Raw genomic sequence first — 12480 nt, forward strand, 5'->3', positions numbered from 1 at the left:
CAAAAGTTAGGAATAAAAACATATTTCTATTATTTTTCTGATTTTGTTTTTAAAAGTCTCTATAGCCAGGCCTATACTCAACATAACAAATTTATACACACCAAGTACACTTTTTAGCATTTATTTCAGATAATATTCAGGTAATGGACAACCATTTTTATAGCCATTGATATCAATGGATATACCAAAACTCTCTTTTATTTATGAATATATGTAAGATTTTACATTTAAATGAGAACATGTTGCTCATGGACTACCCCTGAAATGCATGTATCTTGCTTAGAAATACATTACAATTCATTTCAAAACAGTCAATGAAGTTATTCTGCAGCAATCTTACTTCAATTTCTTTTTTAGTCAAGTAAAATATTAATGGATTTTATTTTTAAGCAAAAATGAGAATGAATACACAAATGTTTCCTGCTTTGACAAGACTCTAATTTTACTACTTTATCAAAGAAACAGCAATCACTTAAATACCTTATTGTCCAGTTTCCTTGCTTCTAATTCCAATACAACGACCCTGTTATCCTTAACTTCTTCTGCTGTAATCTAGGTAGACAAACAAAGTTTTTATTCAGGAAATATGCATTTTCTCATATTCACAGCATTTCTATGACAGGTCAATTAAAAAAGCCCCCAGGTTTTCTCACAAATGAAAGATTAAAAAGTGGTGGGGAGGAGAGGAGCAGTTTGATTTGACATTGGGATTCCATTCCATCTGTTTACTATAAATGATGGCACTGACAAAGATATGCCCCAAACAGTATCACATTGGATGCCCTAATGATGTATGCAATGGGACTTATAATAAAGAAGGTGGGCTGCCATTGGATGACAAAGATAGATGAGTGGAGACAAAAAAATATGCTTTACAGCACTATAGAATAGAATCACTGCATTCAAGTCATTAACTAAAACTCAGAAACAATTAAATATGAACTCTGAAAACATTTATTTCTTAAGTGTCATACCGTAATGCTTCCTCTTCCAGCAGGTTTGCCATTTTTAAGTACTAATGGTTTTGTTAGAGTCCTGCTAGAAACTATCTGCCAAGACAAAATTTGAATATCAAGCATTATTAACATATTATTAACAAAATTTAATAGGTTTTCAAAGGACTTAAACAAGTTAGTGAGGTATTTTCACTTTAGTAATTTTTCCTTTTTTGTGAAGATGACAGCATTATATTTACTTCCCGTAATTGTCTATAAATAAATAGGTACTTCAAAATTTTAAAATACATATGCAGATGAACACATGCAGAGCTTCAGGAGTAATAAGGATTAAAATGTCTTCTAGCAACATGATACACATTCACAGACAAAGATAACACTTTAGGTTACAATTTCAAATTGTTCTTTAAGTTTTCCATACATACCTTTTAACTGCATGCAAGGCATACTTCATAAATGGATTCAGCAAATAGATTTATAAACACAATGTCTGTCACTAAAAAAAATCATCAGCCTTCCCCTGCACAGTTCCCAGCAGATTTTATTTTACCCTATTCAGCCAATGCTTCCTCAGAAGTGTGTCTATTAATTCTACTAGTCCTTCTTTACCTTAAGAATGAACAATTAATTTTGAATTGACACTGAACTTCAGTTCACAATGCCTCTATCCTTATAATGCACTTAAAATAAAACTACTTAAGACACAGGGCAGGAAAAATCCCAAGACAACTCTTCTGAGAAGTGCCTTTAAAGGATCTATTCAAACAAACAAGTTAAAAAGAAGCTGCCCAGTTGTGACAGCATCAATAGCAGAATATGAGTGAGAAATAGAAGTAAATCTACAGCTGGCAGAACCAGAACCATGGCTTGCATTGAGTGGAAAGCATATTAAAAGGATAACATGGCCCTTGTGAACATTCATACATTGTTCTACACTGATTCTCTTTTCTGGGAGCATAAAAATAGGAAGTTGAGTATTAGAGTAAATAAATAGCAATTACTACAACTTTGTGCTCGTTGACAGCCCACCTATTTTTAGATAGCAATCTAACAGTCACCATCCTAGAACACATTTCAGGCCATTATCTCAAGACCTTTTGCAAATAAAATGTATATACACTGAACTGAGGCTTGAAAAAACAAATGAAGGGCAATCTATTCAACTTAAGAGTATTCAACTACACAAGAACATTGTGACAAATTCAAGGTAAAAACTAATGATTTTCAGTAACTTAATTCTAAGGGAAATCATCTGCATGCTTACCTGCCCCAGTGTACATTCTAATTCTCCTAAGAAGTCATCATCACTCAGATCATAGGTTTTGTTATCAATGTCATATATTCCAAATTTAAGTTTCTGAACAAGCTCAAAATAATAATCAATTAAGAATTTCTTGGAAAACCTTGGGTTCAAGGAATTCTTAATTCTTTCTGTGCGATCAACCTGAAATTAGAAAGATACCACTTTATCCAGTATTTCACAAACTAAACAAGCAAGCAAGCAAATACTGTATTAACAAATATATTCAAAAGTTCTTAAAGTACAAAGGAGTACCTTCCTATAAACCTTTCACCAAATATAAGTTATATTACAAAATATTATATATACACATTATATTTCAAAATCCAGTGGTCTTAGTTAGGGATACCAGACCTATTTTTCATCACTCCCTCTAAGGTGAGACCTATTCCCTGCACAGGGAGGACATAAAATCCTCTATTGTCAAATCCAGGATGAGACCCTAGTTTTGGAGTACTGTATTTATAAAAGCACATTTAAACAATCAGAAGGCTTCTTCTGTTGGTCTACAAATGGCTGGGGAACAGTGCTAAAAATCAGACCGTTTTAAGTATTTAATAGCATGCTGCCCATTTGTTGTGGTTTGACATAGCTTGGCTTTTAGTTAAGGGAAAAATCCAAACCCACTACACTATTAGAGATATAATCAAACAAAAACTATTCAAAAGTGTTGGTACAAAATTAAAATATTTTAATGAAACCATATGCCATAGTGTTTTAAAAGGTCCAACAAGTCAGAATGTGTTTTTAGCAGATTTGTGAAAAGCATCAGGCTGTACCTCATACCACTGCTGACCACTTGTGTTCTGGAGAAGCACACACAGAGGGTCTGACTTGGAACCAACATCTTTATCCAAGAGACTGGTGCAGGCAATAGTCAGCTCCACCTTTGTCACACACTGTGCTGCCATTTGTTACTCTAGAAAGCAGCAACAGAAATCATAGTTAAAATGGACTACAAAACAAACAATAGGATTATCACAATGCATTTACTGTCTAAATAATCACAAGAAGTGTTAGCTTGTCAAAAGTGATGATTTGAGGTTACAAATGCAAATTTTAAAATTTATGATGTACCAACATTATAGCATTATTACTGTCACACTATTTTCTTTTTCACACAGGTATAAAAATTAATTTTAAAATCCACATATAAAAAACAAGATTAAGTTTCTGAGAATGTTTGAGGATCCAAATGAAAAATGGGATATACCTCAAAGAAGGCACAGTGTTTTGAATTGCTGACAACAAAACTTCACTTTAAATGAAATCCAAATAAATGCCAGTATCTTATAATGCAGGTATTATTAATAATTCCATGAATAAAGAAATCAAACTGTATTATATACTCCTCTACCAAACCTTTGTAACAAAATGTTGAAACCATAAGCATGACAGAATTGGAAAAGGCGTTTAAGCAGGTAGCAGGTGATCTTGCTTTAGTAAATCTACAAAAATAACGACAAATTATAATAATAAGGATAAACACTGTGAAGTCAAGTAACTACTGAGAAACTGGGGGAACTGTTCTTTCTGAATGGATTTGCAAGCCCAAGAAGGTCTGAGCACCAGATAATTTTCTATATATGAATAAAAAAAAAATCTCAATCATTAAACACTTCAAGGATATACTTGATCATTTCCAACAACTCTTGAGGAAGTAAACCTCTACAGTACAATTGTCCTTGATTCAAAGACTAAAACTTCCAAATCTTTCCAGAAGCAGCCTACCCTGGAAGTTCCCAAGCCTCTTTTAGTTTTAGGTTTGCCTTCTCTCCAGTAAACCCACAGCCTAGACTAAGTATCCCTCCAGATTAATTTATCTTAAAAGTGCATAAGACACCAAAGACAACAAGGCAAAAGGAAAGCTAACTGCTTCAGTCTGGTCAGTTCAGTAGCAACATACACATTCATATTTGCAGATGAAACTATGCTTAGCCCAACCCAGTTCTCTTCTTTCCACTGTATTCGTAAGATTTTTCATGAAAAGGAATAAGTTTTTTAGAGGCAAAAAGGGAAAGGAACAAAGAATGGAAAAGACAAACAACAAACTGAACATAGAAGAAAACATTGTGGGGTCTGAGGAATTTTCCTGAGGCTTCTTGTATTCCACTAGGGCATAATTCATATATTGTCTCATCTCCATTTTGCTAGCTCAGTGATGGACCTTTTGGATACTGAAGTACATGTAAATTAACTGTCAGAAGCATGTCAGATTCACAGAAATCCCCATGCACCTCCCAAACACCTAAATGTGTTCTTCTTTGAGTATCTTTTTGTTCCAATGGCTTTATAACATTTAATTCATTGTCTTTGATGGGAAAACAGTGAAGGTCTAAGTACTAAATTAGTTTCTAAACCAATGTTTTTTTGGCTTAGAAATCATACCTCTTAAAAACACTCTACCCCTTTTCTCCTGCTTCTCTTTTTATACTGGTATTTTCCATTCGCTGTTGCTTTCCTGGCTACCAGACAGAGCTCATTAACAGTCAGTGCCTTTCCCACAGAATCCAGTGCAGACCAGTACATGACTCCTTAATGACCATTTCCAGGAAAACAACTTTCTGCTGACAAAATGATGCCCTAACTCCCACTGATGCTGCAACAGCAATTAGAAAGGGTTTGCATGAAACTCAGCGTAATTTAAACTTGAGTTGAAATGCATTTTCAAACCAGTCAAAATTTTCTACCTTCAGCTTGTCTGAAACCCCTCATTATTAAGTGTCCTTGAAAGCACTTATTCCTTTTAAGGTAGTATTTCCAAAACCACTGGTAAATGGATAGCATTCAGTCAACCTAAAAATATGGTCAGCTTTTTCCTCTTTTTGTCCATGTGTGTACTCACACTTCTTGTACATTTCAAGTACTTTCTCACATGAACACATCAATTCTGTTACTGCCTCTCCTCCTCCATGTCAACAACTCTCCCTCTATACATCTAATGCAGGAAAAAAACAGATTAACAAACAGGTGCCATGCAAAAAGCATCCTTCAGCATAGAGAAGGGAAGAATAAAAAGGCTGATTCCCTTCCCTGAAATGCAAATGCTCATTTGAGACGCAACAACTGCGTCCATATTAGATAAAAGACAACTTGTAACAAGAACATGCATTTATCTAAGTAGATGACACTCAAAATCCAGATAAAGAGCAAAACTCTGCAAAACACAAGATGGTGATTTAATCTTTATCATTTCCAGTTTTGAAAAATCCAAGAAGAAAAATAATGCAAGGCATTTTTCTCAGAAGTTTTGAGAATACTAGGAATCTATATTTGTACAATAGGTTGAAGAGGCCTGTAATAATAATACATTTCAATAAATAATTTTGTAATTTTGCTCAAAAAAATATGTTTCTCCATAAGACTGATACATTTTACTGCAAATAGTTATACTGATTTTCAGCAGAATTATAAATGTTAGAAGTTAGTAAAATACTTATTAGCAAGAAAAGGTCATGTCTCATTAATCCAAAGCAGTATTTAAGGTAGTGAAACTTAGTAAATAAACAAGAGATACTTTGACAACCTTGCACACCCTACAGAATTTGCAAGGGGCACACACCCTTCACATGTGTGAAGTCTTTCAAACAGCGCTATCTGCAGGAGCTCTGCTCATGCTGCACAAATCCTCGTCATCCCAAATGCATGAAAGGAAGAATTACTCCAACTCCACCCAATTTTCCTCACTTCTAACAGCCTGTGTAAGCTGAAAAGTTTCCAAGGTTTGAGAGGTGGATGGTAGGGTTTCTAAAGATGATAAACATCCTCAAGAATCAGTCACTTCCAGGTAAGCAAGAAACATCTTCTTGAGGACTTGATGCAAAAGACCCTGGCAAACAACCATCTTTCCAGGATGGTGAAAATAAATCATGACTGCACTAGTGCATTACCTCTTGAAATACCATTCTACAACACACCTAGTAGGCAAACCAAATGTAAACTATTCTAGATACATGACTGGATTACTTGAACATTTGGAATTCTGGAATCATTTTACATGGACAGATTATATTCTTCAGGCTGTGGTAGGATAAGCCTCAACTGCCAGTAAGTTACGACACACAATGAGAGATTTAGTTATTTAACTAGCTAGTGTTATTAAAGTAGCTGTACTCCCCATTGGTCACATTTAATGGAAACCTTTGCTTTTCTCAAGCTATCAACTTGCCCTCCATGTAGGGTACCATAAGGGAGTCAAAACACACCAGAATGTGTGCACTGATAGCTCAGCTGTCCTGTTTATTGAAATAGATTTTATGATTGCAAAATCATATCAGATTTTAAAAATAAAAAAATCTGGACAGGAACAGACTGAAAATTAGTATATATAATGTACATCTGAACTGCAGTGATGTACAGTCACAAGGGATCCTCTGCCATGTCTAGGCAGCCCAAGAGCGTGATTAGGTCAACTAAGACTATGACAAGTCTTTCTGCTTGAGCTGCAATAATCAAAGCAAAAAATCTAAGTCAAGGGCTAGTCTTGTCTTGCAGTTTTATAGATCAGAATGTTCTTTGAACTCGAGTGATGATGCTAATGAAGATAAATGGTACCCATCAAACAACAGAGTCATTGTCTGGTTTCCAATAGAAACTGCAAACATGGCACTCCACCTGGAAAGGAACAGATGTATTATCAGAATGATCTAACACTGCAGTTGGGAACTGCTAGACTGTAGCAATCCTCTCCATGCTGCAATGTCAGAGGACAGTATTGGCTTGCCTAGATAACCTTGCAGAGCATTACAATGACATGCTCCCAGTTACAGGTGCATCCAGTCTGACAAGCAGAAATACCCAACTAAAAGACAAAAATACTAAGGAAGTGGGTTTGGCATCAGTGTCTTTAGTCACAAGTCTCAAACCTGTTCTGATGGAAATTTTTGCTGTCATTGAACATTTCCTATGAACTGCTAATGGCAATAGACCAAAAAATCCAAATGCAAATAAAGTCTATTCCTGATCAGCTAATTTTCTTGCCATAATGCTACACTTAAGCATTTTATGTCGACTGGGTGCCAGACAGAAAAGGCCATGTCTGCTGCAAGAAGCTGACAATGAAATTATGACAAATGGATGCTTCTCCTCACTGATAGGGCTGGTAGCAACACAATTGCTAGTGATCTTGGGCTACATGCATATAAATATATATTTTTTAAATCTCAAGATAACTCTTCAGTTCTCAAAGAAATATACCACTTCACAGGAAATAGACATTTCATATGAGGTTACAAAAGCTGAGACTGTTTCACAACCTAATTTCATCACTGCATTTGAAAAAAAAATCCCCAAAAAACAGCTTCTCTAAAAATCCTACTTCCAGATTGAAATTCTGGCTCCTCTTTTTAGTCTGTTTACAGGCAATACAGCTGGAAAAATTGTCCAGCTGATGTGCTGACAAGCTAAGTACCAGACACAGCTTGAATCATTCTGTATTTGAAGAATCACTCAAAGCCTTGAGTGTAAGCTTTATTTTCTAATAGTACAGATACAGCTATCACTTCCTGAGTGATAGCTGTGTCTGTCTGGGGGGGCAGGAAGGCTCTGCAGAGGGATCAGGCTGGATCAATGGGCCAAAGCCAGTTGTATGGGGTTCACTAATGCCAGTACTGCCTCCTGCACTTGGTTCACAATAGCCCCATGCAGCACCACAGGCTTGGGAAAGACTGGCTGAAAATCTGTCCAGTGGAAAAGGACTTGGGAGTGCTTTCAACACTGGCTGGTCAACAGCTGGCTGAACATGAGCCAGTGTGTGTTCAGACGGCCAAGAAGGCCAAAGGTATCCCAGGTTGTAACAAAGAGACACTGGCCAGCAGGACAAGGGCAGTGATTGTCCCACTGCACTCGGCACTGGTGAGGCCACACCTCAAATCCTGTGTCCACTTCTGGTCCCCTCAATTCAGGAAGGACAATGAGGTGCTGGAACATCTCCAGAGAAGGGCAACACAGCTGGTGAAGTATCTAAAGAATAAGTCATATGTCAAATGGCTGTGGGAGCTGGGGGTGTTAAGCCTGGAGAGAAGGCTCAGAGATGACCTTATTGTTACGTACAACTCCCAGGTGAGGGCTGGCTTCCTCCCACACAACACATGACAGGACAAGAGGACATAACCTCAAGCTGTGGCAGGGGAGGTTCAGGCTGGACATCAGGCAGAATTTCTTCATGGAAAGTGTTGATAAGCATTGGAATTGAGTGCCCAGTGAGGTGGTGGAGTCATCACACTCAGAGATGTTCAAGGAGCGTCTCTCATAAGTGGCACTTAGTGGCCACTAATGAACCACTATGGTCTGGTTCACAAGACAGTGATAGGTCACAGGTTGGATGTGATTATCTTGGAAGTCTTCTTCAGCCTAAATGACTCCATGATTCTCACATTCACTATTTATCATGAAGGAAAGAATTAGAGCATTTTGAACTAAACCAGTAAGATCAGGCTGATGAAACCCTAATGACCACACTGCTCATTTTAATGAGGATTATGCCAATCAAAAACAAAAGCTAATATTTAAGAAATCTGAGGTATATGCATACATAAGAATGGAAGCATAGTTTCCTGTTTGGGAAATGAATCATCTATTTATACAAGCTTTATAGTACTCCATTAGATTTGTAGCACACTGGTACTACACAAAGAAAATATTAATTTGACTTCTAGGACACCTGCTCACAAAATTACTTCAAAACAGTTATTTCTAAATATCTTTCCACTGTTTTTTTTATTGTTTTGGGATTTTTTGTTAGTTTTTTTTGGTTTTTTTTAATCCTGTATTTTTCATGTGTTTGCCCTTTCAGCAAATCTTTAATTCTTGGTTCTTCCCAGCATCTTCCTCACACAAAAGTATTTTACGTGATGTTTCAAGTGAGCTAAACTATAAAAGGTAATATTGTGCCTTGAACAAGAAAGTTAAGAAATACAGATACCCTGACTTAAAAATTCAATTATTTCAAGCATACAGCAGTAAACCAGAGGAACACACTTCTTGCATATATGCTTATATGCTTTATCAGAGTATCTTTATTTCATGTAAAACCATCTACCAACTAAACAATGTGAACAGTATCTTAAATTGTATGCTCTTCATTGCAATTTCTCTGTGTAGAGCCACTGACTGACTACATAATTAAGATTATCCACAAGAAAGAAAAACTTATCTCACTAAAACTTGCTGTACTTTGCTGTGGAAACAAGATGTAGGTGAACACACACTTCAGACGAATCCTTTTTACAGTTCCTTTCAAAGGATGTTGTGACTCTTCACTGTTACAAATATTAGTTCTTAAAAATGAGTTACAGTAACTTACCAAAGAGGTGTGCCTCCGGGCCTCTCTGCAAAAGGCTAAGGCTTCAACCAACAGTAGCACTAAAATGTGAAATGAAATGAAAACCAAGAATTGTTATTCCCATAGATCAATCAAAGAGGTTTGAAGGCATATGGTTTTGAGGAACTATAGTTCCTCTTAAAATAAATAACCTGTCCAACAGTTTTATGTGTCCATGAAAGCAGCACTGTAAAGATTACTCAGAGCCTTTGTTAGAGAATAATATTTACGAAATACTATAAAAGTCCAACAAGAAAATCCTTTAAGATTTTAAGAACAAAGACCTGATTACTGGTTTTGTCCTATTCATTAGTTTATTTTTTTTTTAATAAGATGACAGTGGATTAGAGTAAGTAAATTAAAATCAGTGGCTCCCAATGTTGTTTATGCTTTAACAAGGCTGTGCATCCTTACACAGCTAAAGGATGACTAAGGAAAGTCCATGAAATCAGTATTCCATGATGATCCAGGACATCTCAGTATAAACAATAACAATACTTTGAAATCAACAATCACAAAATTGCACTTTACTGTAGCCCAGAGGCACTTCAAACCTTTCTGTATGCAAACCAAGCGTTCTCCAGTCAGCTGCCCCTCAGTTCTGAATCACAGCAGCTACTTGGACTCAGCATTCTCTATGTCTGGGAGGCATCATTCATGCTCTGCATATCCACAGGCAGTGGCTCCAAAGACAGGCACACAGCAATCATGCTAGTTCCTGGAACCATCAGGTAATTGCACGTATGCTAATCACCTGCCATGAGGAATTTATAACAACCCTTCTGGGCAGGAGAAGTACCAGAAGCAAACTGCCATTACTATAACTAACTCAGCTGCCTCCTAACTGTGCCTTTGATAAAGGACTGAGTGAAACTGCACTTGATCCATGCAGTTTCATTCCAGATGGAATGGATCTACAGGATATAGTCTTCCTTCAACCAGAGAACAAAGTACAAAGCAAGTGATCCAAATTCGTAAAGACTATTCCTTAAACAGAAGCTTAGATCCAGCAGCCAAGCCCTAAAATTCCTCTATTCATAAATCCTTCAGACACTTAATAATGCCCTTTCAAAATGTCTGAGCAAAAGCATCTCATCTAAAGCAATATTAAAGATAAGCCAAAGAAATGAAACAGAATCACAGAGTTGATGGAAAAGACCTTTAAGATTATGAAAAAACCCACACCACAATTATACTTCCTGCCTACTTGCTTGCACAAGCCATACCACACCTTCAAATGTCATGCTAGGAAGGGCCAGTATTAATCTTTGCCTAACTGATCTACAAATAGAATTAATTTCCTTGGGTTTAACAAGAACTAATATCTACCAATACTAAGCTGATCGTATATTACTTATGTTGACTGACTTTCACAGGAAAATAAACAGGAAGGAATACAAAGTATCTTATTCCTTAACTTTGTCCCTGAAGGTATTTCCTTTAGGAAGCCATGTAATGACAGCATTTGTTCCTAAATCAAATGAAGGCAAAAAAAAAAAAAATTTAATTCCATCCCTGGAGGTGTTTAAGGGAAGACTGGACGTGGTGCTTAGTTGAGATTTTAGTTTTATTACCCCTAACACTATGGCTTCCCTTTAGCATTCAATTCTGGAGAAACATTTGGCATAAAAGAAGGCTGTACAAACACTGTGGTACCAATTCTACTACTTTGGAATTCCTGCAAATGACATTTAACAATAGCTTAGTTATTCAGCCTACCATTAATAGATTATTGTTTGCAATAGCTGAACCAAAATTAGTCTAACAGTTACCTATGAATCTGCATAGATTAATTTTATGACATTTAGCACAGACATATTTGTTGCAAAAACACTGCATTCTTCCCAACACCACAACAGATAAACAAAAGGACCTCTATCTCTTACTCCCTGGATATCCTTCCTGATTTTTTTTTCTTCTACTGCTTTTTGGTACTCTGCATGCACCTCGAAACATCTTTCCTCTGTGTCTACGGACATATAAAGTTAAAATTTAAAACTCCAACTGAAAAAAAACAGAATAGCTGGGATTCATTTCGATTGTATTTACTTTTACTAAACAAACTTTTTGCACCACCACAGAACTATATTTTATTTGAACCTTCAGGGACATAACACTCTAGGAAAATAAATGTAAGTGCTGGAGGCAGGGCAGTACATATTATTTTGAGATACTTAATGTGCTTTGAAGATGTAAGCAAAACTGAAGAGGTTTCACATTTTAAAACTTCCCTAGTGGAAGAGTAAATTATGGCAACATGAACATTATCTAAAGTTTGTCTTGTATATATTACGCAACTACAGTGAAGAAAGAAAACAACCACCCACTCAACTAGCAGCTCAGAAAGAAGAGCATGTGGTTTTCAGGAACGATGCTGACTCTCGACAGCCTCCTCTCCCAGAGGTAAGAGTGCTTTTCAGAGTGGCGTTTGCACCGCCACAGAGATCGGCACTGCGGACTCAAACCTTCAGGCCTACAGCTCTAACTTCATAAAGTTCCACTCCCTGCGGGACGGCGGCTGGGGCAGCGATTCCTCGATCCCCGCGGCACCAGCAGCAGCAGCAGCAGCTGGCAGAGCGCTCCGTGCCCCGTGCCCCGGCGCAGGAAGCGGGGCCGCACCTGCGGGGACGTTTCACGCGAGGAACGGCTGGGATAGCAGCCGCCCGGAGCCCTGCCCTGCCGCCCCAGCCCCGCACGGATCCCACTGGACGAGGCAGAGGGTCCAAGAGCTCAAACCCCAGGGAACACGGCGAACCCCCACCCTCACCTGCAGCGCGGCGCCTCCGGACCCCCGACCCGCGGCGGCCACACCCGCGCAGCCGGGCCCGCCCCGTCCCGGGGCGCAGGCGCAGAACCGCTGTGCGCCCCCCGCCGCGGCCGGGCCGGGCCAGGCGGCCGCTCGG

At 37.9% G+C, this 12480-nt stretch overlaps 1 protein-coding gene across 4 annotated transcripts in view; it reads right to left on the reverse strand.

Moving 5' to 3' along the window:
- CPNE3 (copine 3) overlaps window positions 1-12445 on the reverse strand; it is a 28869-nt gene extending 16424 nt beyond the window's left edge. The window contains exons 1-6 of one of the 4 annotated variants that reach the window (XM_023920807.2): window positions 12345-12444; window positions 9560-9618; window positions 3036-3175; window positions 2221-2400; window positions 975-1049; window positions 481-552 (exon numbers count right to left, since the gene is read on the reverse strand). In XM_023920807.2, coding sequence (XP_023776575.2) covers window positions 481-552; window positions 975-1049; window positions 2221-2400; window positions 3036-3167 — 459 coding nt within the window. In that variant the 5' untranslated portion in view covers window positions 3168-3175; window positions 9560-9618; window positions 12345-12444. Of the gene's footprint in view, window positions 1-480; window positions 553-974; window positions 1050-2220; window positions 2401-3035; window positions 6871-9559; window positions 9619-11904 lie in introns of all 4 variants that reach the window. The other 3 variants (XM_023920808.2, XM_086883536.1, XM_023920809.2) reach the window with 3 other exon arrangements.
- Window positions 12446-12480: the final 35 nt, after the last annotated feature.

Source organism: Cyanistes caeruleus, chromosome 1 (assembly GCF_971803275.1).
Source record: "Cyanistes caeruleus chromosome 1, bCyaCae1.hap1.1, whole genome shotgun sequence".
NCBI lineage: Eukaryota > Metazoa > Chordata > Aves > Passeriformes > Paridae > Cyanistes > Cyanistes caeruleus.